The sequence below is a fragment of the Sparus aurata genome, chromosome 4, assembly GCF_900880675.1.
Source record: "Sparus aurata chromosome 4, fSpaAur1.1, whole genome shotgun sequence".
In the NCBI taxonomy this organism is placed as follows: domain Eukaryota; kingdom Metazoa; phylum Chordata; class Actinopteri; order Spariformes; family Sparidae; genus Sparus; species Sparus aurata.
Genome location: NC_044190.1, coordinates 9,175,833 through 9,202,687, shown reverse-complemented (window position 1 = coordinate 9,202,687; position 26,855 = coordinate 9,175,833). Strand labels below are relative to the sequence as shown.

Sequence of the window (26,855 nt, the reverse complement as noted above, 5' to 3'; positions counted from 1 at the left end):
AATGATGCAGTTCCTCCACATTCAGCCGAATTAAAAAGATGGGTTTTTGATTTATTTTTAAAAAATAAAAAGGGATATCGCAGTTCAAAGATCATACATTAGTACTCAGTACTCATGGATGAGACCATACCCATCTTCAAACCTGGCCATCATTTTGATCTCAACTACACACCTGTGAAGTTTCATGACTGGATCTTGCACATTTGTGATGCCGTCATGAAGATCTGACCTCAGACAGACTGACAATATGTTATGTCCTGAAATGGACAGAATGAGGGGATGTAAAAAAATCAAGCTTAAAGAGTTATAAACATTATTTTCTTATTTAAATAGGTGTTAAACAGGTCTGTATTCCACAGTTTGGTTCGGTCAGTAACCCATGTCTCCCCCCCCTCCCTCCCCCTGCACATGCACTAATAAAGAAAATGCATTTTCTGGTATCCCTGCCCACTTTATCCAATCAGGACATAGAACTCCATAAAGACTCGGCCCTGTCTGCTCAGGGAACTCTCAGGGAGCAGGATCCTCCTGTTTACTACTTATTGTGGAACAGACAAAGCTACAAATTTCAGTGCCCCTGGTGACGGCTTATACAAGAAATAGGCTGAGCGATGAAAAACGCTGAAAGTGGCACATAAAGCTGCCCCGAAAAAAGAAAAGAGACGTGTGGTGACGAAGGGAGGAGGGAGGGGATTGATGTTCAGATGTAAACACCCACACATATTCACAGACACAGTTAAACTACACAGAAAGGTTTGAAATGCTTTTTAATAAAAAATATTTTTAAAACATGATTGCAAATGAGCAAATCAATCCTAAGTCACTGATAGAGTGCTGACTCAGCATCAACACACCGGTAGTCAACTGCTTCATTACCAAGAGCTGAAGTTTTCATCTGTACACTGGATCAATTCAGGAGCTTGGGTGCGGTGGCACCCTCCAGTGGAGCCGGAGAGGGAGCTGTGTTGGCCACAGGAGAAGAAGACAAACAGTTCATCCTCCTGCAGGTGGAGGTCAGATGTTTTTGTGTAGTCTGTGAAACCTTCAGTGGGCAGCACACCTGGTGCCGGCCACATTGAACCCACTGGTTGCAGAAACTGGGTACGCTGTAGAACTTTGTCAGTTTCTTCAGCACCTGTCCACCCAGAAGATTTGAAGGCATCTTTGTAATCTCAATCACAGTGTCAGGTCCGGCTGTTGGTGGCGTGGGGACGCCGCCCGTAGCATCTTTAAAACTAGGCTTTGGTTCAAAGTCATAGCCAGACACTGGCCCGAAGTAAGTGTAAGGCAGAGGCTCGCTGCTGCAGCTGAGAGAGCGCATTGGCCTCCTGGTAGGATTCCAGGCCTTGTCGAGCCACAGCTCCACTTGAGCCTTGTCCAGCCCGGGGGCCGTCTCCTCTCTCTCCTCCGACCTGCTGTCTGAGTCTGACTGTTGGTTTCCTTCAGCTCTTGTCGCCTCATCTCTCCCTGATTTTGGTCGGTCTGCGTTATTCAGTGCCTGTGTCTCAGCCAGAAGAGCAGAAGCCGTTTTTGAAATGATGCTCCAGTCCTTCAGGATGTCCTCTGCTGTAGTGAACTGTGAGGTCACCGTGAATCTGATGATGCGTTTGTTGTGAATGTCTGCAGGGATGAGGTACATGGAGCCCGACCGGGTCAGTCTCCTCAACAGCTCCTGGGTCACATCGTTTCCTCCCTAGAAGAAGAAAATGACGTGAAATATTCAGGAATGTTGCAATGCCGAAAAGACTTGAAGCTTCCTAACAAAAAGAAAAGCACATTCAGGAAGATCATTTCAAGGTTTCAGTGCCTTTCGACGAGCAGATATCGCTCTGTTCTCACCTAGAGTAGAGGTGAGCCTCCAAAGACATGTCTCTCTCCTGACTTGAGTTGCAGCATACAATTCACTGCATATTTTAAGTTAAATATATGTTGAATTTCACTTTACTTTTGGTGGTACATTTAATACTTTCAAAAATTCAATATAAGATCATTTAAGTATCCAAGTACTGTTCAAATGGGCAGATTTCACAATTGGAGATTTATCCTCATTGAGCATTTCAGGTCCATGGATAAAGCACATTTTGAGCAAATAATGAGGAAATAATGGAGACAAGATGCCCACATGTGGAAACCCTTGCTGTTAGCTAGATAACAACAAGATTAGAATCGTAAACCTTTGAACAAGGTGTGTCTGACAAGTTTATACATCTCAGTAATTATTAGCCAGTGAATATCGTGTTGCTTAACAAAGATAAAATGAAATTTGCTTTATGTTATCTTTTCCTAGTCACTGCTTAAAAAGGTTCAAATTCATGCTGCGTACTTTCAGACAGAAGACCACCAGGCCGAGGTGCCTCACAGCAGGAACCTCGAAGTTTGGGTCACTCCTTATGTGAGACTCCAAGAGCTTTGCCATCTCAATCCCCTGAAAAAAAAAACAAGGATATACATGTAGAATGTGAAATTCAAAAACAAATACAAGGTTTTTTTCGTTCTCACTCAATTACCCACGGCAGCCATTCCCAAACTAAAAGAATGACGTGGCCTATCATGAAATTGGAAAATCTTTTGGGGCCCGTCCAAACTTTTAATCAGAACTCTGATCAACACACTAGACTGAGCTGAAATATTTCCCTAATTTCCCTACAGTCCTACACTATATGTGTCCCCTATCTCATAACAGGGCTTAATGATTATGCACCATGATTATTTTTTACAGGTATTGCGATTAAATCATCTCCCTTTCTTTACGTTTCTAGTTTGTCACTGTAAGTAGCGATGAGGTATCTTTACTCAGTGTTTGCTACTCGCTGTAAGACAGAAAATTTGCGTAATTGTTTCTTTTATGTGCTGTTGTCGGCTGACTCTCTCATCACCTCCCGACACTCGTATTTTGTGTGCTTTTCATTTGCCAAAGGAGACAAAACACAAAAAAATATTAATTTGATATTAATCTGATATCGTGACAAACCTAGTCTTCACTAAACAAGCATGGTCCACCACATCCGGAAAATACAACTTGTAGGCCGAGGCATCGCCGTATCGCAATTTCAGTAATGTTCTGATCAACTGCTCATCAGTCTCATGATATTGATATTCATTCCTAAAATGATTTGAAGGAAGAGAACTGAGTGCCACTCACATGTCTGATATGAGCCTGGAGGTTTTTCAGTCCAAAGGAGCGCAGAACAAACCAGAGTTTAATGGAACGGAAACGTCGGCTGAGGGGAATCTGCCAGTTCTGAACAGCAGAAAAATGTAGTGTTGTTGCATTGAAATGATTCACTATTATGACTGACACTTTAATTTGGTGAAGTGTCATACCATGTAGTCTGTGGCTGCCTGTGAGTTCTCATGTCTGAGGTAAACAGGATCGACAGTGAACGTCTGCTGCAGCTTATATTTGTCCTTCACCCTGAGAACACAAAACACAGTAACGACCAAATGAGCCACCTTCTTATAAGCTTTGGATTCATTTTAGATGTCAGAGCTACTTTCATAGATAATATTAATTTCCACAGAGGTGTGAAAGGCTCACCAGAATGCTGTGCAGTCAAAGTGGACCATCATCCACTTGGCAGGGTTGAAGACAAACGAGTGAGCGAACTCGATGCCCTCCAGAGACCAGCGGAGCTCAGGACAGACGTAGGCTGAGCCAGCGTAGGCAGCGTCTACATGGAGCCACACTCCCTCCTCTGAACCTGGGATACAGATTTAGATACAAGTATTGTATCTCCTAATGCATCTCAATGGATCAACACAGTGTATGGACTTTACAGGCAGAATCAAAGCAGACATTTCTTTGGAGTAAACTTGAAGACGTACAAACTGGTCCCAGCTCAGAGAGACTGTCGAAGGCACACACTCCTGTGGAGCCCAACGTTGCACAAAGCTGGAGAGAGACAATATCCCAGTTAAGACGTGACAAAGTAGCTCTTTTTCTGACAGGTATCAGTTTATTAGCCCAACAAATTGTCACTCATTTTTAATATGACCACTGAAAATTGTCCATACTGAACATTTTTATCTGTTTGAGCATTTAGAAGTACTCAGATCCTTTTTTTTTAATTTAAAGAACCAACATATTAACTTAAAAATCCTCCATTATGAGAAATTACATTCAAAATCCTACTTAAGAGAACATAAGTATCAGTAACAAAATAAACCTAAAGCATCAAAAGTAAAAGTACTTCTTCTGCAGTTAAATCTCATATATATTTTATATGTCCAATAGGGAAAGGAGGCGTTTAGAGAGGGGCCGGGTCCTCCGGTCCTCTGGTCCTCCGGTCCTCCGGTCCTCTGGTCCTCCGCCCTCCCAACTCAGCCCAGGACTAAACTAAGCCCCTTCAATATTTAACATACGGGTTTGTCTCCCACAATAATAAAATAAAAGTCGCAGAGGACTTGGAGCATTTTATTCAATTACATTTTGGACTTACCTGCGACTAAATTTAGTGTTTTCCTTTACATTCAAATACAAATGCAAATTCCCATGCCTCAGTGCCACACACCTACCATAAAAGGTACCAGTCCCCTCGCCATGTCCTCTTGTATGGCTTGTCTCAAAGTGTCTCCTCTCAGGGACAGCTGCTCATCAGTGGGCAGAAACCTGATCTTCACCAAGGAGATCAGACCTGCCTTCTCAACTGAGGAATGAGCCTTTCAAAGCAGTCGAACATTCAATCAGTTTCTCAATCTATTTCATCTGAATTAGAGGAAGTTAATGCACAAGAAGTGGTGACACTGACCTGATCTGAAGCGTAGGCCACCAGTCTTGAATTCAGGACTGAGTCGTCCACGTCCTGGTCGAGCTCGGTCCGCAGCTGCAGTATTTTATCTTTCCTGGCTGCCAGCAGAGCGACCAGCGTACTCTCACTGACAGTACTCTGACAGGAGGGTCAGCAAGAAGAGAGCAATTATAAGCACTGAGTTACAGAAAAGACAACTGCACTGTTGCAGGTTTAAAATAATCAAACCTGCAGTACGCCTCCGCCTCTGCTGTCAGGATGGTGATGCAGGAAGAAGGAGGGCAGCCCCAGTGCTTTACACAACCAGTCCAACATATTCATCTCCAGTTCTGTACAAGCTGGACTGGAGGCCTGTTCACAACCAGCATTGAAACATGTATTTAATCTGATGGTACGAGTTCACTTCAACTGCTGGAAACCAAAATGTAATGGTTGTACATACACAAAATCTTCAAAGAAAAAGTTAACTAATCACAATTTCACCATTTTATCCTGGTCATGACATCATTGCACTTACTGTTGTTCCCAGAGCGGTTTATAGTTGGAATGTTTTTGCTGTTTTAAGGTTGTGTTGTGGAGAAAAAAAGTGTGGACTGTTGTCCCGTGGGTTGTTCCCGTACTGATACCAAACTGAAAATAATTCTAATATAATCATTTTTCTGTTTCAACTTAAAATTGTAAGTTCAATGGCTGCCTTAATGATTTGAGTTGACTCAACTTCGGTTGAATAGTTAGTTAAAAGTATTTTAAGTCCTCTGTTTCATTGAAAACAAGTTTTAAGTGTACTGAACCTGAGAAAACACATTAAATAATCACAAGATATTCAGTTGAATCTACAACTGTAACAAATATCAGGCTTCACTACATCCTTTTACTTTTTCAGTTTATTAGAAAAGATGTGTTGATTCTACTACACATATTTATTTTTCATGGAAATGCTTCCAAATGTTAGATTTGGTGACACAAGTTAAAGTCTACAGTGATCTGATACCACATCATTCAGCAGTATTGATTAGAAACAGGACGCTTCTGGGAAGTAGCGCAGTCTTGTTCCTAACAAACAGGCCTTCATTACGTGGCATCAGATCAGTGTATAGACTGATTACTGATCTATATGATCATACACCTGTAGGCAAACAGTAACCAAAATCCATAATTGGTAAGCGACTTGTGTAACTTCTAGCACATCCATAACATAACATCCATAGAGGGTTAGCAGTGTATGCTTTTTTTGATATTATATAAAAGGTTCTTCTCAACATTATAAGGTTTTTGCGGGGAGAACCCAAGTGGTTTTGGGCTCCACTTAACTGAGAGAATGTAAAATCATTGCATCTTTTCACAAATCTAATAAACGTAGTTGTTTCCCAGTCGACCTTTTCTTAGCAAGATTTTTTCTTCAAGCTTTAAGGTTTTTGTTTGTTCATTATCTGCTCTATATTTTTTTCAACGTTTTGTACACAGAGGTAATAATAGTGATCACGGTCCAAAATGTTTTGAGTTGCATACATTCATTGAAAATAGTCTGATTTTTCTTGGAGGATGACTTCCAAACTTCCCGTCCAAATACTTGCTCTTAAGTTTTCTACAAACCTAGGGAAATAACTGATATATTTTCTATCACTATGCTAAGTACAGGCCTCTGAATGTAGACGGAAAAAACAGTATAGGTGCATGTGTAGTCCTCCCCTTACCCAGGTGAATCCAACACAGTTGATGGCGTCGGCCAGCATGTCCCCGAGCATGGAGGGCCATGAAGTCAGACTGGGGTAGTATGCATGCATGTGAGGGCTCTGCCAGTGAACCACCTGGTAAAAAGATGAGAAACACATTTTTTTTTTGCCGTGGTTTCAAGTTACTGATCTGATTAAAGAAGACAGTAGGAACTTACTCCTGGCATGATGACCTTCTCGATGTCATTGAAGATACTCTCCCAGTCCTCCGCGTCTGACGGCGCAGTGTCAGGGAGAAGCTCCTTCATGTAACCCGGCTTTACATCTGGAATCACCCTCCTCTCCCTGATGGAGCTCAGGTACTGTGTGATGTAGTCCACCAGCTCCTTACCTGGTCAGTAACAGACACTGTAACAGCTGGACACAGACACAACGAGTCAGTATAATCAAAAGGAGCCTGTGATTACCTCTGCGGTTGTATTCCTCAGCCTGCATTTTTGTCTTTTTGAGATGAAAGCTCCGAGTCAGAAGCTCAGACTTGATTTGTTGTGTGTAACAGGTGGATGCAGTGATGCCTTGTGTGTTCACTGACAGAAATCACCAACATATATAGACCCTGTTGAGGAACACTCCCTAAAATGATGACGCACAGTGACTCTCACATGTTTATCTTTCCATCATAGGAGTCGTTTGGTGGCATCCTCCATTGACTGCACATGTGTAGTAAATATTTACCGTGGTCTTGATTTACTTATACATGTTTCAGTAATGAGAATTGATTAATGTAACAGTGAAATATGTCAGGGCCTCTGCACCTGGGTTAAATATAGAATCTAAAATCATATAATTCATAGATTACAACTTGTTATCTAAGGTTTATGAAATATATTTGCATATGTCAGCAAACACATAAAATTTTTTGCAACTTTCAGTTTCCTTGAAATATTAATAATATATCTATATAGATGTCATCTGTTAATCTGGTATCAAGTAAACAATGAATAAATAAATAGATGAATCTATGCCTGGTTCTCTCGACAGAAAGCCTGTTGGATTTCTCCATTGGATTATTGAACATCACCGAAGAAGTTCTCTGTGGCAAACATGATATTTACACTTTATGTTCAGCAACATAGTCTTAAACACCACTTTGTGCTTTTGGAAGCGTAGAATAAAGATTGAAGTAAAAAGCTCATGTTAGGCTACAAACAGACTACACTGCGGTCACATGACTTAAACGTCGCCACCACTGAGCGTCACTACACAATTCTACCAACTGATCAATCTACAAGTTAGAATAGTTTGTAACTAAAGTCGGCCTGTAAAGACGGACTAGTGAGTAGATGAGTCTCCATGTATATATTTCATGTTGTAGAGCAAAATGGGATAAACCACAGACCTTATTTCAGGCACTTAACCCGAAGAAAAAACAAAAACCTCCCACTTTTAGACGAAGGAGCCAAAAGTGCTAAGATGCTAACTGATTTCTGGGTTATAGGACAACGAACAACAACAACAATCACTCTATATGGTACAGATAAAAGACAGGTATCAGTCCTCTCATTTAACTCTACTAAGTATATTTACCAATATGTCAAAATATACATTCAAGGTTTGTCAATAATATTTGACTCAAATGATATATTTCCTCTATAAACCTGTTAAACCTTGTGGCGCTCTCTTGACTAGCAGACGAAACAGTAATAATGTTCTCATCACTGATACTATTAACTTTCTCTGCTGTTTTCTCTCCTCATCGTCCCTGAATGCATTACAGAAGATGATTGTCCAAACAAAGCAATATTTGTTCCGGATAATGACTCTTCACAAATGACTACAAAGGTCAAGTATAGGGACGTTCCAAAAAGATCAACAAAGAATGAACATACCGTGATAGGTAATAGGATGAGGAGGCCAAACCCGTCTATGTCACAGCTTATCTCTGCCTTTGAAACTCTGACAAAAGCTGGAGCAGCACCTGGACTGTTCACACACTGCACATTGTGCTCAGTGTGTGTTAGCTCTCCTCTGGTTCTCTGGGGACCCAAATGGTTGGACGCAAATCTAACCGCAATGCAAACACATTAAGTAAGCACACATCGGTGTAGACTACGATGAGAGGCAATCAATCCATCCCATCGATTCAATGAAAGTAATAAAGCAGCAGAGGATGTTTATCTAAGCTATTTGAAACCAGTGATGGTTTTCATCAATACTGAGTAATAACCTGAGATGGTAGAAATAGTGTTATTCATTAACACAGTCTTCAGAGTGTGTCTGAACAGTCTTCAGACACACTGTATAAACAATAAGATTTTTATTATCAATCTGTTTCTGTTTGTGAGTAACTTATGGTTCAGAAGTAAGTAATGAATGAGCCATTACGAGTTTGTGCCACTCAGCGACTGGTTCATTGTCAATCATGAGCCGCTCATGAAGAGAGTGGTCAGTGTGTTGATTCATCGCTATTTATGAACTAATTGTTGTCTTTATTGTTGTAGGTCTGTTCTCTAGTAACTCATCATTCTCTACTATGTAGTCATTAAGCCACTTTTAGTCAGGAACAACTGATTAATGATTCATTAAATATATAGCTGTTCCTGAGTGATTACTTCCTCGCTCCTTAGTAACAACTCATTTTTGTGTTCCTAAGTGTAAAGCGGTGCTCCTCTGGTTCCAGTTAAGAAACCAAGCGTGTACAATGGTTAAAAGCAGGTTTGCTATTAAATCAACATTTTAACATGCAGTTTTCCTCAACGAATGATTTGAGAATGTATTCATGCAAATCCTCCCTATTACAGCCGATCTCGAACTTACAAGTTCTTTGAATGTGAGCAATAACTGCAAGACAAACTTAAGATCCCTGCAGAAGGCAGGTAAAGCCCAGCGGCAGGCGACGACTGCAGTAAGTGTGTGTGGAACAATACACAAAAACAAGTGTTACGTGATATGAAGCAGAGCACACTGAGACTATTGTGCTCCATGTGTGCGTTTATGTCCGGCGGTCTGATCCTGATGAAAGCAGGTTTAATCATAATTGTGCATTTGAAGCAGGAGCTCTGCCTTGTGACATCAAAGGCAAAGTGCTTCCTGATGGATCCTATTCTGTTGCTTTTATTCAAATAAGCTTAAAATATCAACAAGACATCAGTCTATTACAAAGAAGAAACGTGGGCATGATATTTCAGACCAAAGGTCAGAAACAATTCATAAAATGAGGATTTGGCCACTTAGTTTTACATGAGCAGGAGCAGAGAAGACTCACTGACTGATGATGAGACTCAGATGAAGAAAAGGTTAACAGGAACTTTAAGTCGCACTTCCACCAAAACCACCTGGATCTCTTACACCAAGGAACTGCTTTATATTGAACTAAGAACACAGTCTAAAGAAAAGGCAAATTAGTCTGCTAACGTATAAAACATCATTTCTATGTGGCTAAAATATATAAATATATAAAATGCTGCAAGTACTCGACCAATCAGACCTCAGAGTTCCTGTACTATTGGAAAGCAGGTGCTTGCCCCAGAGCAGAGACTTTCTGTTGGGTACTCAGTTAAGAACTTGATTTAGAACCTGGTCTTACGCTTTAGGTTTCCTCTACAGGCGGGTGGTGCAGGCAGCAGGATGAGGGCTCAGAGGATCGTTATTCATTTCTATTTCATGTATCTATAAGTTAGACTTGTTTTCGAGCTAAGAGATTCACTTCTGAACTGTGTACGCTGGTCAATAAAACTTGATTTGATTTGGTTCAGAAAATGATTTGATTTAATTACACTTTGCTTTATGGAGTTTTTATTTTCCTCCCCTTTGTGAACTCCACTGAAGTGCCCTTAAAACAAGGCCTCCACCTGCTCCAGTGGAGTGGCCAACAGATAAGACTGGTTTTACTGGCCATTCCCGACAAAGAAAGACACCATGTACGTTTGTCTTTTATCTAATCCAATGCAGCATCATAGTAAACCCTGATTTTTTGCTTGTTTGTTTGTTTGCGCTTTGTTTTTTATGTGCAAAGCAAAACTCCTTCTTCTGGATAATGTTTAACACAATATAAAACTTGATTGTCATCAGAAAAGGTTGATTGCCCAAACCCTGACCCACAATCCAACAGTGTGACAGATTGTAAAACATTTATGACATATGGATTAATTTCAATGCCACGGCAGTCGTACCCACAATGTGCTGCATTGTGTTGCAAGTGTTTTTTAGGTTTGTTCCACAGAAATGATTATTTGTTTATGTACCAATGTTCATTTAACAAACATGCTTACAGTACGTCTTTAAATTGGTAACAACACACCTTTCATCACTTTAGAGGCCTGCCACTGCGTCCACCTGCACTTCATGAGATCATTCTATAAAACACCATTTCACTAGTTCAGTCCGAAAGCCCAAAACTCAGGTTGGAGTTGGATTATTTTGTATTCTTCACACCTCATTATGAAATGTATAAGCTAATCTTTATGTTATAAACAGGTATGAGGAAGTTGAGGTGTGAAAAAATCTTGAGGAGAAGGAAAGACAAGAAGAGAAGAAAAGAAAGGAGGAAATAACAGAAAGATGCTGGTCAAGGCTCTCCGAAAGCAAACAAGAAGGACAGTAAAAAGGTAAAGATGCCAGATAACACATTTATTGTCATGTCATATCAAAATATAGTCACATGTGGCATTTACTCTAATGATACACATTCTATAATCTACGGGTGTCTAAAGGAAAACACACATTTTCACACATGTATGCCCTTTTTGATGAAAGCCATCACACTTCCTCTCTGCCCAGTCAGAGATGAAGTACATTTTAATAACTTAACATGGTTGGATTCATTTGAACCTACACTCACTGATCCTATGGTCAGGTTATTGTGGTGCAGAGAAAACTTTCACAGGATGACACAAATATAGACATACTGTAAAACAAAGCATGACGTATTATATACAGACAACATCTGGACAACATACCAGTATCAGATCGACACTGTAGACTTTACACAGCCTAAAAGTACAGTGCATGAAATGACAACGCTAACAACAGGAACAACAAAAGGTTTATTGACAATGCAAACAATCTGAAACACTTCACATACAAGACATGCCAATAAAAAGGCAGCAGACAGGACTGAGAATGTGGTCAGTGAAGCAGAAAACTACCTCCAGAAGGTGGCAGCACTGCGACAATCAGGACGTGAGCTGCTGCGAAACCTGAACGAAGAAGAGGAGGAGCAGGAGGAGGAACAGGGAATAAGGAATCAGCTGTCAAAAAAGTAGCTAAAGTGGAAGCAACGGATCTTAAAGAGGTATTTTGTTTACATTAACGTTGTCCGAACAAACAATCTGCCACGTTGTTTGAATCGAAATTATTAGAAGAAGGTATCTAGTTACTGCCGAGTGTGATTATAGCCGTGACTGTCCAGTGCTGTAGTTAAACAGCTCACGGTAGCTAACCCAACGATCATCATAACTGCGTGAGCTCACAGCCTAGCTTGCTAACTAGCTAGCTAACTCCGAAGGTAACAAAGCTAAGTTAACATTGGATTAGCTAAATGGTGTTTATATTAAACCGGTGGTTGATTTATACTCTATGTTGAACAAAATGTCCGTTAGCTGGCCAGAAGGGATCCAGTCAAGGTACATGCTAGCGGCTAACGTTTGCTAGTAAACTATTCCATGTTGTTGTCGTCAGTGTTGACATGTCCTGCGCCAGCTAACTACCACAAGCTAACTAATGTTGGCTAATGCGCTAACAGAGAGCAACATTCGGCTACAGCTAATTAACTATCTTAGATGTAGTTTATAAACAACGTGTCATGTTTTCAGTTTAATGTATCCTTATTCTCGCCATTTTTAAATGCTACATGACAGCTAACAGGAAGTGAAAACTCTGTTCGTTGACTTTCTTTTTCACTGGGACGTTAGTAAATATTTCGGAAGCAAGCAGGAACTCCTCTTCAATGTTAGCTAGCGTCATTCAGTCCGTCAAACTTTATTTACAAAGCACCTTCAGACATTTAAAATGTAGTTCAAAGTGATTGAAATAGCATGGCTTAAAGGAGACTAAACTCAGATGACAAAAAATTAACAATTAAGATAACAAGTAAAGAATAAAAATCATTTAAAAAAGAATGTAGCACGTTAAATTAGTTTGTGTTTCATTTCTCTTTGAAATATAATATGATAAAAAGAACAGTAACAAGTAAAATGGATGTAAAAATACAATAAAAATAATATAGGGCTATGATAAAAACAGTGTCATTTAAAAGCATAAAAATAAGACACGACATAAAAGCCAGACTGAAGAGAAATGTTTTTACTTTACATTCAAAGCTATCGATATTTCCATCTCCTCTCAGATCTGTTCAATAATTAATGTGATTTGAAGCTTGTTGAATGTTTCGGAAGCAGAGTGTTTTACTTTATTTTTCTCTCACTAACATTTTCCAGAGATGTTCAGAGCTGGTGTTCAGCACTGACTGGTTGTCTGCCGTGACCTCTGACTGAACACAACCGCCAAGATGCCTGCCGTGTCCACCGGGGTCAAGGAGCTGTATCTGTCCACCTCTCTGGGTGAACTCAATAAAAAGGCTGAAATTAAACCAGAAAAGACGAGTACCAGAAGGTAACTTCAGATTTAATCTTTACTGGTATCAACCCAATATGGCATACATACTCATGGCTGATATTAATTGATATCAACTGAATCATTGGAATCCCATTGTTTTTCCATACCAACAACGACATGTTTACACGATGTGGCTCTACCCAGCTGCAGCAGTTTGACAACATTTGTCTCTGCTTTTCTAGCATCAAGTATTAACAAAGGTCTCTTGTCAAATTTTGATTTGAACTATGGACATTGCAATCACACGATGCTGAAAGTACTCATTTTCTGTGTTGCAGCTATGTTCAGAGTGCCTGCAAGATCTTCAGGGCGGCAGAGGAGTGCCGCCTGGACAGAGATGAGGAGAAGTCTTATGTTCTGTACATGAAATATTTAACAGTTTATGACATCATCAAGAAAAGACCAGACTTCAAGCAGCAACCGGTACAGTTAATAACTGTGAACTTAACATCTGTGCATTATATGACTAAATGTGTAGTGTTTCTATTGTTAAGACTTGTTGACTCGTGGAAGTTGTTTCTGAGTAACTAATTTCTGTTTCAATGGACTTAGGACTATTTCATGACCATGCTGGGGCCAAACAGCTTTAAGAAAGCCATTGAAGAAGCTGAGAAGCTCTCCGAAAGCCTTAAACTCAGGTGAGAGGCTCATTCTACACACCTTATGATGGAATGCATAAGCTGCAAGACAGGATATCAGGGCATGGGTTTTCAATCTTTACGTTTTAAACAGGTATGAGGAAGTTGAGGTTCGGAAAAAGCTTGAGGAGAAGGAGAGACAAGAGGAGAAGAAAAGAAAGGAGGAAATAACAGAGAAAGATGCTGGTCGAGGCTCTCCGAAAGCAAACAAGAAGGACAGTAAAAAGGTAAAGATGTCACAAAACACATTTATTGTCATGGTTTTTGCATATTAGAGAACAGTGACATGTGGCATTGATTCAAATGATACATACTGTATAGTCTACGTGTGTCTAAAGGAAAACATTTATCACTTACTTGGGTCGTTTTTGGGTCCATTTACATGGTTGGGTTTCATCTGAATCTACTGATTCTACAGAGGTTTGAGTTTATGGTTCACATTAGATCAGTAATAACAGCAACACTAGCAGCCTAATTACAGGGTACAAGGTTTGTTTACTCGTCATTCTTCAGCACATGAGTTGTATGAAGTGCTACTGACAAAACAACAATTACATATTGCATCAATAAATGATAAGTCATAAAAGCAAACCATTATTTATGATGGAGTGCATAGTCTCATCGCTTGAGCGAAGAAGCTGCTGTGAAGTCTGATAGTACGACTGCTGTGTGACTCGTCAGGCAGCAGCAGGGTGAACAGGTTTGTGGTGGTTGTTGGCTTCGAAGGAGCAAAAGCAGATAATTAAATGACATTACAAGTGAGGGTATTATTTTATCCTGAGGTATTAGTCAGATGATTGTTTCATCATTCATTTGGTTTTCTGTTTGTATGTCAGGTAAAAGGTGAACAGAATGAACTGAAGAATGCAACATCAAAAGGTAGGCAGAGTAACACAAGAGAGACATTTTCTGCTATTATTATCATTTTTATACTGAATAGTTTTACAGTTGTTTTACTTGTGTTGATTCGATGAATTTACCTTGATAGCTGCGCTGCCAGCTGGTGGGATCACAGCTGAGAAACTTTTCAACATGATGAAGGACCAGACGATCACCATAATCGTCATGGACGCCCGCAGCCACAAGGACTTTGAGGAGTCTCACATTCAGGTCCCAGCCCAGACCTGCATCTCTGTGCCTGAGGAGGCCATCAGCCCTGGGTGAGAGAGCACTCTACTGTAAAAGTACATAAAGTGGTTTTGGGAATGAGAACACAAATGAGTCTGTTGTTTCATTTTTCTGTTTCTGTTGTGTCATCAACTCTCATACAATGAAAGAATCTCAACTCCTCAACTTGACCTCGTGATCTGAAAATTTTGTCATGACTTTTCAGAATCACTGTGAATCAAATCGAGGCGAAGCTGCCGGACGTGTCCAAAGAGCACTGGAGGCGGCGGGGATTTGTGGATTATATAGTCCTGCTGGACTGGTTCAATTCTGTCACTGACCTTAAACTGGGCACCACCTTGCAGAGCCTCAAAGACGCCCTCTTTAAGGTAACTGTGTGTGTTGGTTTGTCTTTGTGCACTCACTTATGTGTGACTTGTGTGTGATGTCAAGGCTTCGTTTAACACGAGCTTTCGGAAGTGAAGCGTCTGTAACACTGCAGTCACCTTAATTGTATATTAACAGTTATTTTGCTCACTTTGTGCATGTGTTAGAAGCAGACAATACACCTTTGCAAGTCTTTTTTTTCTTTTTTTGATAAAGTTGAATATGCTTTTTGGCTCTTCTTGAATATGACAACCTTTTGTTGTTCCTAAACTGACCGGTCATCAATTTACGTCAGTATAGCCGATCTCACAGCAAAGCTGTTGACTGTCGTTCAGCATATTATGAACTGCAAGCAAATGTCTTACTTGTTCAATATTCTGACAACAGAAAACAGTAGTTTAAAAAGAAATACAACCCCAAACAACCGACATGTCGATTTGCACAGGACTCATGTTATCACTCGATCTCTGTGTTTGGTGAAATGTGTTGGGTAATGTGCAGTGGAATTTCTGTTTAACAAATGACAGACAGTGCAGATAAACACAGGATTAAAATCATAGACCTCTTCCACATTATTATAAATTACTAGAGGTCTCCAGGTAATTCTAGTCCAGTGCGAAAATGACTTTAGAGTGTCAATAACAACAGTAGAATTTTCCGTGATGTACAACAATGTGTTTGCACACTCCACAGTGGGACAGCATCACCATCCTGCGCAGTGAGCCTCTGGTGCTGGAGGGAGGCTACGAGAACTGGCTGTTGTTTTACCCCATGTACACAACCAACGCTAAAGTTCGGGCCCCTAGACAGAATATCATCAGCACCCTCCCTCAGTGTGAGTATCAGCAGCTCCGCTCGCATGCTTTCATTTAATACCAGGGCTTGTGTTAATGCAGCTTCTCTTGTATTATTTCATAAGATGATGAAAGCAAATGAATTAATTAGTCAAACAAAGTGGGAACACTGAATCTATTTCTGCACCTTGTATCCGACATTTTATGCTTCTGAACTGTGTTCAAAGGTTTTAAATACACACACTAGTCTCCAAGGCGCATGTTGGTGCCTCACCTGAATGTAGATGTTCCTACATTAACAATGCAGCACTTCATGACCAGTTATTGCAGCTCCCCTGCATTCCTCACCAGTAGCAGTGTCAGGACTTATGTTAAAGAGACAGTCTGTACATACTTTTTTCTCTTACCTGTAGTGCTACATATCCATCAGGGATGCCCAAACCAACTGTCAATGCCAATGTTTTACATTTTCAACAATTATAAGACAAATGGGTTTATACCATTGTTTATTTTTTAAGGTAAAAATGCTGTTGAAATATATGATATCCGAAATTATTTAAGATTTTTCATAATCTGAGCATGTCGTCAAAATGGCACTTTGCACAATGAGTCTTTCACTTTAGAGAACATCAGATTCTAGCACAGTTTTTGCATCACAACATACAATACATTATGTTTTTGCTTTTGGCCAATAGCACAACCTCAAGTTTTAGTTTTGGCCCTCTAGAGAACAAGTTTGGGCACCACTGATCTAGATGGTTTTGGTGGGAGTTACCAAGTTTTGGAGATGTCGGCTGTAGAACGTCTGCCTTCTCTCAGATAAAATGGAGCTAAATGGAAAACTATGCCTGTTTAATAGTTGTCACAACAAGGTCTTTGGATTATCTTGACTTACTGGGTCATGACTTTTGGAAAAGGATATTGTTGTTGAGGTAATCAAATGTATTTTCTTGGTGCTTTGAACATCACAAGCCGAGCACCATCTGGTTCTATCATATTCAGAGAGAGCAGAATTCTCTACAGGCAATATCCCTCAAATTTAGCAGCTCACACCAAAACAGATCATCTGGATGCTTAAATAATTAATTTTGTTGTTGGGGCGTACTGTCCCTTTAAGTCCAGTGAGATGAGGTTGAAAACAACAACAGAAAATCATTAAAAACGTTCATCATGTATTACACATGAACCTTTTAGTGTTGCTTCTAAGAAAGATTGCTATTATATTATGGTATTTTTTCAACAGTGAACTTCAGCTACCCGTCCCTCGAGGAACCAAAGCCTCCGACCCCACCTCCCCCAGAGCCTGCGGTCACACCTGAGCCTCAGGAAGCCTCTGCCCCTGTGCTGATGAACGGGGTTGCACCAGCAGAGCCCCCATCATCTAAGACTTCCATGGTTGATTACAAGGTCCCAGACACCGTCGATTTCCCCGTCACAGCCTCCACAAATTCTGGGCTTGACCCGAGCAAGAAGGGACCTGCAGCGGGAGCATCCAGCCAGTCACCTGTACCAGCCAAGACCTTCCCACAGGTAATGTATCTACCCTGATAAATAATAGAATAGAAAACATTGAGGAATAAGTGTGTCTAAACATGGTCTGCTTTATCCTCTTTCCCAGTTTGATCGTACCAAGAAACCCTCTGTCCGGGTGACAGACGAGCCGAAACCCAGCCTGAACGGGTCAGCGAAGGACTCGCCCCAGAACGGCCCTGTTGTCCCCGATCGCTCAGTCAAACCATCCTTCCCCTCCAACTCCTCTCTGTCTAAAGAAGAACAGAGTCAGATCCACTCTGAGGCGGTGGCAGTGATGGAGAAGGCGAAGCTAGAGCAGGAGAAACGAAACCAGGAGCGCCGTTTGGAGGAGGAGAGACGGGAGAGGGAACAGAAGGAGAAGGAGTTGAAGGAGAGGCAAGAAAGGGAGGAGAGTGAGGAGGAAGAGAAAGGACATCAGGACAAGAAGAAGCTCGAGAGGCAGAAGGCAGAAGAAGAGGAGGATAAAGGGAACAGGGTGTGGGAGGAGAAAGAGAGGAGGGGAAAGGAGCAGAGCTCTGACACACCCTCGAAGAGTATGTCTCTGGACTCGCCGGCTCCCAACCATATTGTTAGTGAAATGAAGGTGAGTCCTCTTGTCGGAGTTTGTCACCGCCACAGTGGATGTTTCCAGTGGAAGGTGCAGAGAGAAAATGTTGAAAGCAGGCTGAACATTTGTGCTTTTGGCATCAAGAACACAAGAATCCAGTGGAACGAATCACACAACAGGGATCAGTTCCTATCTTTAGAGTCCCTTTAAGTCTACTGTCTGAGATCTGTGGCTAAAATGAAACTTGTGAGTCAGGAAAAATTGTGAGTCAGGAAAAATTATGAATACAACACTTTCGTTTTTGCTCTCTTGAGTGAGTGAATATTTTTCCATCCAAGCCAGCTACAAAAACAAACTGCAGTCAGGTTAAGAGCCAGGTGAGGATGACATTTACATTAACATTCAGCAGACACTTTTGTCCAAAGCGACTTACATTAAGTGACAAGCATGCAGTTTCTGGTCCTGGGCTGGTGTTATTACACATGGTCTGTGATTGTGAGGTCCGTCAGGTGAACTACCAAATTCTTAAGAACAACACTGTATAGCACTCTCCTTCAAAACAGCACATTTTAAAGTGGCCTGTTATTGTGACCAGCTGAATGACTAACTGATTTTTTAACAAAGTCTCTTGTGAAAGCTTTGAGCAAAAAAAAAGCATTCCCTTTATATTTTCATTGAGTGTAATATTGTAATACTTGTAATAACTGTCATTCACATTTGACCCAGAGACTTCTGGTTTTCTGCAACTGCAGTTCTTCACACTTCTGTAATGTAATTCTGTGTAATTACAGAGTTAAAAAGAAGTTCAAATAAAGATACATGTCCCTTACAGTTCTACCTACACTCTTTCTCTATCACGCTAACTGCATTCAGCCATTCATACCAAGGTGTGTTTAGCTGCATCATTGACAGTCCCAGTGGAGTACACGATAGACCGAAATTACGGATGATAGACCGAAAGTGTCATGTGATAGAACTCTGAATTTTGTTAAATTTGAAGACATACCTTGGACACAAGTCATTGTTGTAGACCTCAATGTAGTAGATCTCCCAATAAGAAGTTTCTGCTTGACAGAACCATGATGTATAGTACATGAATTAGAGAATGTTTGATTAAAGTTTGTGTGTGTTTATTCGACAGAGGGAGCCCCTGACCAGAGCAAGAAGCGAGGAGATGGGTAGGAGTGTACCAGGCCTTCCAGACGGTTGGATGAAGGTACCAGATGTTTTAAACCTGAAATATGTGACGTTATTGCAGATGAAAGTTAAATGAAAAAAGGTTTAAAGGAAATAACTTATAATTTAAGGAAGTGTTACTTCCTACCTAATATTTAGTATCTTCTTACGTTTACCCCTAGTTCCTCGACACAGTGACGGGGACCTACAGATACTACCACTCCCCAACCAATCGCGTCCACCTGTACCCTCCTGAGGTCACCGTTCCCCAGACCCCACCCTCCACACCGCCGACAGTCAAACAGAAACCACCGCAGCCAGCTGAACCCGATGCCAACCATGAACAAGAGCGGGAGCAGTCTAAACTGAAACGCTCATACTCCTCCCCGGATATCAGTCAGGACCTGAGAGAGGAGGCCCAGAAGAAGGCCACGGCCCCGACCACTGCTGCTGTCATACCCACCATCAACAGAGACACCAAGTGAGGCGCACAGATGTTTCATTACTGAAATGTGTAGACGTATTTTGACATGGTCATAGTCTAGCTGCACTATATTCCTTTAGTCTGGTGTTCTCTCACCGTGCTCCTCTGCCCTCCAGACCAGCCACCAAAGTCTATTCTAAAGTGGAGATTGCACGGCCGTCAGCTGCCAAAATTCGCAACCTGAATCCTGCGTTTGGAGGTCTGGGTGCATCACTGACTGGCCTCCGTAACCTGGGAAACACATGCTACATGAACTCCATCCTGCAATGTCTGTGTAACAGCACCGGCATGGCGGAGTACTTCAACAACAATTACTACATGGAGGACATCAACAGGTAAGATAAATGACTCGAATTAACCGTAAAGTTTCAGGTATGAGACAAGTGATTCTCATCTGTCTCTGTTCTTCCCCTCCTCCGTCAGATACAACATCCTTGGCCATAAAGGGGAGGTGGCGGAGGAGTTTGGCGTCATCATGAAAGCCCTGTGGGCCGGGCTGTACAAGTGCATCAGCCCGCGGGACTTCAAGATCACCATAGGCAAGATCAACGAGCAGTTTGCTGGCTACGACCAGCAGGACTCCCAGGAGCTGCTGCTGTTCCTCATGGATGGGCTCCACGAGGACCTCAACAAGGTAGTGCACACACGTCATTCACAACCACCAGTGTGACATAAATAAAGTATTAACATTTTTGGATATCTGCTAGGAGCAAGAGAGAAACATTTACATCTAAATATGCTCACCATGAATTCAATATTGAGTGAATAAATAAGTTATTTATTCCTTTCAACCACGGCTTTCTGAGGCTTGCCATCTATTGCCCCTGTATGTTGTTGCACATTTGTCTGTTCAGAATAAAAACTTAGTCTTTTATCATTTTCCTTCTTTCTGTTTTTTTTTTCACCGGGTTTCATTTTGATGAAATTAGAGAGTAAGTAAATAGCTGTGTGTCCTTGGTCCTCCTGCAGCAGTGTGAGTGTGGCGTGTCTGCATCTGTCTGGTCTGATGCTCCGTCAGAACCTCTCTGTGCATGTAGACCCAAGACATGCCTCATTGCCTGTATCAACTGATTTTTCCTGGCTTCATGTGCATTTGAATGGGGGAGAGGACGAAGTGAATTGGCCGAAAAAAAATAATTTCATAGCTTATTAGGGGTGTCAAGATGCTCTGAATCTGTAATTGAAGTTGACTTTTTTAATTTCAGGTCACAATTTGATTCTATAAAAGAAACATAATTCAACACTTATGCTATGCGATTGTTAGATTATTGCATATGGATTTAAGATCAGCAGATCATTAGTTTTGCGTCCTAACAACTGAGAACATTTTCAACAACTTCTTCAAAAGATTTCTACAACAGCAGCTTGACTTTATCCTGGTGCTTTTTGCAGGGTAGGGTAGGCAAGTTCAAATGGTATTTGAAATGAGTCAAAGGCTACATACCCACCATTTACTCCATTTTATTGTGTTGCATTCAACAGTAAACCACAAAGGGTAGAAATTCAGTTTGTCAGAAAGTTCTGATTGTCAAAATGTGTCCAGAGTGAACCTTCTTCTCTGAACAAATCAATACAGGATCTCTGAAAAAAGGACAAAAAGGGAAGATCTGTGACACTGTCTGAGTTAACTCTAGTACAAACCAGTTTATAGGACAGTCAGTCACTGATCATGTTTTGGAATTTGATGATAACCTGATGGCTCATTTTGATCATTTTTTGATTTAGAGTCAAAATCTTGACATCCTTGATGAGTTCATATACAGTATTATTATTATTTCTAAACTCTCTAAAACACCAAAAACTTGATTGTTTTTCCTGTTAAATGCAATCGTTAAAGCCCCACTCCAGTGTATTGTGGCATCTTGATGGTATTTCTTATTTTCTGAGTCATTTCCTACCAGTGATGATGAGCCACACTATTTGCCAAATATTTTTTGATGAATAACTTATAATGATTTTGTATTCTACTTTAAAAAATGTATGCTGTTGCTACAATGGAAAGATGACGTATGACAATACATTGGAATCTAAACTGAGCTTGGTTTATATTGCTAATGATAGTAGCGTAGCACCTTTAGGAAGAGGGCAGTGCGTCGTGTTTGTGTGGCTGACTGAACGAGAGCGAGGGTGGCTGTGCTCGGAGCAGACAGGTGTGTTTTGGTCAGTTCTCACTAAGAACTCGGTGTTCCACCCGGATGGCTGTGGTTTGGCAGGAAGAAGCAGTGCAAACTTCAGCGAGCTCAGTGACCGCCTCAGCCTGTGCTCTGAGTGCACCCTTTATTTTTTTCAATAATTGTATGAGCATGTGAGGTGATATTCTGCCTTGTGGGAACTTTTAGGTGGTTTAAACTTTAAAGAGATGTTTTAGTAAGGCAACTTGGCCGTGTGGATCATGCATATGTCTTTTATATGATGTGCGATAAGAGTGTTTTTTTATGGATGTTTTCACTCGTAGTTTGGTCAGGGTTACGCAGTGAAACCTCTTGGTTAGGTTTTGGAAAAGATCATGGTCTGGATCAGAGTGACATATCAGTGTTGACTTTGGGATTCACATGTGACAGGAAAAGTGATGATCACAAAAAACAAAATCATCTCTGAAGTTACATGTGATAAGACACTTAATGTCAGGCACGCAGCACCGCTTGTGACGCAGGATGTGAGGTGCCTGATGAAATACAGAGTATTTAGGGAGTCATGCTGGTCTGAAAGGAGGGAAAGTTGTCTTGTAGTTGGCCATGAAGCTGTATTGAAGTCTATGGGAGATGCATGGACTAACACTAAAACCCAACATGTACATTGTATGACTTCTGATGACGAAATGCCTCGAGAAAATGAAAGAACACACTTCAGAGAGCAGATTAACCACAGATTTTTTATGTTTCGACATGTTGTTTGTCCTCCAGTTTCGTTAGGAAAGGTTTGCACAGTTGTTCGCAGTGTGACTGCAGCCTCACCAGCGATATATGCTTGGAGCTGCCCCATTATCAGACCTGTCAATCATTTGGAAAACAAAGTCAGTGGTTAACCTACTCTCTGAAGTGTGTTATTTCTTTTTCTGCCATTAAGACTTCATTACAACTGACACCACAGTCTGGCACCAAAGCAAGAATCAGTGACGTAATGACCTTTCTGTATTTTTTAGGTCCCATGACGCTAGACAGGCTTATCAGTGGCTAGAGTTGAGCTTTAAGCTGTCAGAGAAGCTTGTTCTCAGAAGAACAGGCAGTTTGTAGATGCTGCGATTCTGTCTCCATCTGGGGTTGAGTCAAAGTATTACACTCACAACAACAAGCAATTCGCATTTTCAAATTTAAAGGACGAGATGCTGATTAGGATCTAAGAACTGATGATGTGCACTCCTCATGACGCTCTCCATCTCATCACATCCTTCCTGTGTGACGTTCAGACCTGACTGCTATAGGCTGGCCCTGCCCCAGTCCTCTCTGTCTCTCCTGGCTAATTGATAAATCAGTCAGATTCATTGACGAGATATTAATTAGCAAGTGTTAACCTGCCTTTCATATCTTCCTGCCTTCATAATGAGAGTGAACTTGTTCTACTGCATGCTAATTTAGAAATGTGAAGTTTAGAATTCAGTCTGTAGTTCTAAACTGCAATCATTAAATTGAGCTTTAAGAGATCATAAAGCAGGTTTTTTTTTTTCTTGCGAACACCTTAACTGTTTCCTGTGTGCCATCATGTTATCTCTCTGTCTCTGGCTTCAGGCGGACAACAGGAAGAGGTACAAAGAGGAGGAGAACGACCACCTGGATGATCAGACAGCAGCCGACCTGGCCTGGAGCAAACACAAGATGCTGAACGAGTCCATCATCGTAGCGCTGTTCCAGGGCCAGTTCAAGTCCACACTGCAGTGTCTGACCTGCCACCGCAAGTCACGGACTTTTGAGACCTTCATGTACCTGTCGCTGCCTCTGGCCTCCACCAGCAAGTGTTCCCTGCAGGTCGGTCAAATGTGAACATGTGAATCATAGTAAAAACATCCTTTGAGTCTTCTACACTGTTGTGGAGGGCAGCGAAAACAGTTTACATAATTAAGTTTGATGAAGGGACAGCAGAGGATTGGTAGTTAAAATGTTTGTTAATTCTTGGCAGGATTGTCTGAGACTGTTCTCAAAGGAGGAGAAGCTGACCGACAACAATAAGGTGTTCTGCAGACACTGTAAGGCCCACAGAGATTCCACCAAGAAGCTGGAGATCTGGAAGGTTCCACCCATCGTCCTGGTGCACTTAAAACGGTCTGTAGTGCTGTTTGCGTAAATATGATGCAAAAGTGCCTTTTCACTTTCATTAAAACTGTATTTTAAACAGAATTTCCAATGTCCACTTTCATTGTTTGGGAAATAAGATTAAGAACTTGAAATATATCCAAGAATTTAAAAAATCTGGCATTTTCTTTGCTCGCTGACATACTGGATTTTTTTTTTTATTCCTACAGATTCTCCTATGAGGGCCGATGGAAGCAGAAGCTGCAGACGTCCGTCGACTTCTCTTTAGATAATCTGGACCTGTCCCAGTACGTCATTGGACCCAAACAGAACCTGAAGAGATACAGCCTTTATGGAGTTTCTGTAAGTAGAAGTGAAATTAAATCTTGTGTCAAGTGTGTTTTCTATTTTATGTGTTTTATTTATTTGTGCACCCATGAACAGTACAAATAAAAGCATGTTACAGGAGAGGTGAAGACTGTGATTTATAGAGTACGCAACAAACATAAAAAAACACAACAAAATGAATATACTGATGTACTTAAATCTTCTATATCTTTCATAAAGCCGCCAGTCCATTAATGGTCTTTAAAGCTGCATATCAGTAAAGTGATGTTATTTTCTGTTCTACTTGTTCAAGTACTTGTCTTTACCCACTTCGTCATTATATCCACATTACTGATGACTATTGATCTTATTGTAATTGTTGCAATATTGAAATTGGGGTATTTGGTCAAAAATATTGTGATTTTGATGTTTTTAAAAGTGTATCACGATGTAGATGAAACATTTTAAGATATTATTTTAAGGCCATATCTCTCAGCCTTAGAAACTGTTCATATGTGATGATAAAGTTACCTCCAAAGTAAATGTTTGAATTCGACTCTATAATTCTGATCTAGCTGATGAAACGAGCTGTAACCTTCTTCTTCTCTGCCCTCAGAACCACTACGGCGGTTTGGACGGCGGCCATTACACAGCCTACTGTAAGAACAGCCAAAAACAGCGCTGGTACAAGTTCGATGACCACGAGGTGTCCGAAATCTCCACCTCCTCCGTCAAGTCCTCGGCGGCCTACATCCTGTTCTACTCCACCCTGTGATGGAGCTGTGGGACACCAAGAGGGAACACTCCACCAGGGGCGGCGACGCTCAAGCCTAGAGGTTTCTTTTTTCTTTTAAAAATCACAGCTCAGAGGACCTGGCGCACGTAGTCGCGGGTTAACTAGTCGTGTTTTTGCACGTGAGGACGTTCTGGAGCGATTGGCTGTGAGAGTCCGTCTGTCGCGTGTCGGAGGAAGGCGCGGGCACACTGTGCGATGCTTCAGCTACTAGAGGACACTATACCTAAAACCTGCCGTCTGTCGTATTACTGATTAATCTAGAGACTATGATTTACTTCTACTCTGATTTCTAGACCTCGATGGTTGTGTTGTAGGGCTGACAGCTGGCTCAGACGCTCTTCACTGTCTTTTCTGTTGCCGTATCGCAGAACAGCTTTTCTCGTACTGTGTGAACACAAGGGTTAACAGTTAGACGCCATGTACATACTTACCAATGCTGATGTTGCACATTGAAACATGTAAATACTCGAGGACAAGGTGTTTATCTGTTAAGTGACCAAATTATTCTGTTTTCTTCTTTTCCTGAAAGTAGCAGCCATCATAGCATCATCATAATCATCCACAAGTTCTAGGGGTTTAATCTCTATAGCCTTCTAATATTTAACATGATCTCACAATGGATGGAAGAGACTGTGACTGTTGATTTTTTGCATTCTTTCTAAAGATAGAATTGAGATTGTTCATATTAGCCACATTCTTGCACTTACACAATATGCAATCAGTCTAAGTTGTTTCTGTAGAACACGTGTTGAACAGCAGATGTGAACACTCGACTCAGAAAGCTTTAAGACGAGACGGATGCTGAGATCTTGTCCGTCGCACTCCGTTCAGCCGATAACAGAACCTGCTTCTATAAAGATTGTTGTTGAATTCACTCTGTTAAACGTGCTTAACTCTTTACATTCTTATACTCAAACCCAAAAACTATATAGAGGAAAAATGACTGGGATAACTTCCTTCTCGGCTGGTTTTGAGGGAACTGTGATCTGATTAATTTGGTTTCTGTGTTCAGACCCGGGAGAATATGAAGATCTGTGAAATTGACCTTAATCACTTCCACGAGTGCGTTAGTGTCGACATTTGCTGCCTGACTTGCTGACTGACCCACAGACTGACAAGAGCCAGCACAAAGTCTACTGGTAATGTTTGTTTCTGAATGGACCATGGAGATGTGAGGTGGCAGGAGTACAGTTTTATGGCCTGGCATGAGATCATAATCTGTTTTCTTTATACTTGTACATGTTGATTTTATTTCTTAATGCTCTTTAAAAAAAAAAAAAAAAGATTTGTTTCAGATATAACGATTATATTAACCTCAAACGACTCATATGACTATTTATTAAAACTGCTTCAAATGAATGTGCTTATGTCTGAATGTTTGTGGATGAATCAGCTACAGGGCTGTTAAAACAATTACTTTCATTGTTAATTCATCTGTTGATTATTTTCTTGATTAATTGATCAGTTGTTTGGTCTGTGAAATGTGGTGACAAATTGGGGACAAATATCGATCAGTGTTTTCGAAACCCATACATATTCAGTTTACTGTCAAAGAGGAGCAAAGAAACCAGAAAGTATTCCCTTTTTTAAGAGAGATTTCCTTAAAAAATAAATCCCACAAACTAATTAATCAGTCATCAAAGTAGCTGACAATCAACGACTGATTCGTCATCGTTGCAGCTCTAGTGTAAAATTGATTTATTTTGAAGCAAAAATGTCAAACATTTGCTGGTTCCAGCTCTTAAATGTGAGGATTTGATGCTTTTCTTTGACTTGTATGACAGTAAATGTTTTTAGGTTTTGG

The 26,855-nt window shown here is 40.9% G+C and overlaps 2 protein-coding genes across 3 annotated transcripts; one reads left to right on the top strand and one right to left on the bottom strand.

Annotated features, from left to right (window-relative positions):
- Positions 1–750: 750 nt before the first annotated feature.
- On the bottom strand, positions 751–8,352 carry hdc (histidine decarboxylase). Its single transcript, XM_030413309.1, has 13 exons — positions 8,311–8,352; positions 6,889–7,037; positions 6,640–6,812; positions 6,443–6,556; positions 4,977–5,099; positions 4,749–4,886; positions 4,516–4,659; positions 3,826–3,892; positions 3,539–3,701; positions 3,325–3,415; positions 3,143–3,241; positions 2,324–2,425; positions 751–1,693 (listed from the first exon to the last, which is right to left on the bottom strand). Exons 2-13 carry the CDS (start codon positions 6,914–6,916, stop codon positions 908–910), a joined length of 2,028 nt encoding a protein of 675 aa, XP_030269169.1. The 5' UTR covers positions 6,917–7,037; positions 8,311–8,352; the 3' UTR covers positions 751–907.
- A 3,230-nt stretch (positions 8,353–11,582) lies between these two features.
- On the top strand, positions 11,583–26,410 carry usp8 (ubiquitin specific peptidase 8). Of its 2 annotated transcripts, none has more exons than XM_030414767.1 (19): positions 11,583–11,714; positions 12,859–13,033; positions 13,315–13,459; positions 13,589–13,674; positions 13,769–13,901; positions 14,511–14,553; positions 14,663–14,834; positions 15,008–15,170; positions 15,862–16,003; positions 17,206–17,492; positions 17,581–18,078; positions 19,184–19,258; positions 19,401–19,699; positions 19,819–20,037; positions 20,126–20,336; positions 23,428–23,664; positions 23,816–23,958; positions 24,159–24,291; positions 24,872–26,410. In XM_030414767.1, exons 2-19 carry the CDS (start codon positions 12,930–12,932, stop codon positions 25,028–25,030), a joined length of 3,249 nt encoding a protein of 1,082 aa, XP_030270627.1. In that variant the 5' UTR covers positions 11,583–11,714; positions 12,859–12,929; the 3' UTR covers positions 25,031–26,410. The 2 variants fall into 2 exon arrangements, with proteins under 2 accessions (XP_030270627.1, XP_030270628.1); XM_030414768.1 differs by having other exon boundaries at positions 11,609–11,714; positions 12,852–13,033.
- The last annotated feature ends 445 nt before the right edge of the window (positions 26,411–26,855 follow it).

Excerpts from the sequence above, each read along its gene's own strand:
- hdc (XM_030413309.1), bottom strand. The coding sequence starts at position 6,916 with ATGCAGGCTGAGGAATACAACCGCAGAG. Across the intron at positions 4,887-4,976 it reads GAGGCGGAGGCGTACTGCAG|AGTACTGTCAGTGAGAGTAC; the intron begins GTTTGATTATTT and ends CCCTCCTGTCAG. Across the intron at positions 3,416-3,538 it reads TTTGACTGCACAGCATTCTG|GGTGAAGGACAAATATAAGC; the intron begins GTGAGCCTTTCA and ends TTGTGTTCTCAG.
- usp8 (XM_030414767.1), top strand. The coding sequence starts at position 12,930 with ATGCCTGCCGTGTCCACCGGGGTCAAGGAGCTGTATCTGTCCACCTCT. Across the intron at positions 14,835-15,007 it reads GAGGAGGCCATCAGCCCTGG|AATCACTGTGAATCAAATCG; the intron begins GTGAGAGAGCAC and ends ATGACTTTTCAG. Across the intron at positions 20,038-20,125 it reads TACATGGAGGACATCAACAG|ATACAACATCCTTGGCCATA; the intron begins GTAAGATAAATG and ends CTCCTCCGTCAG.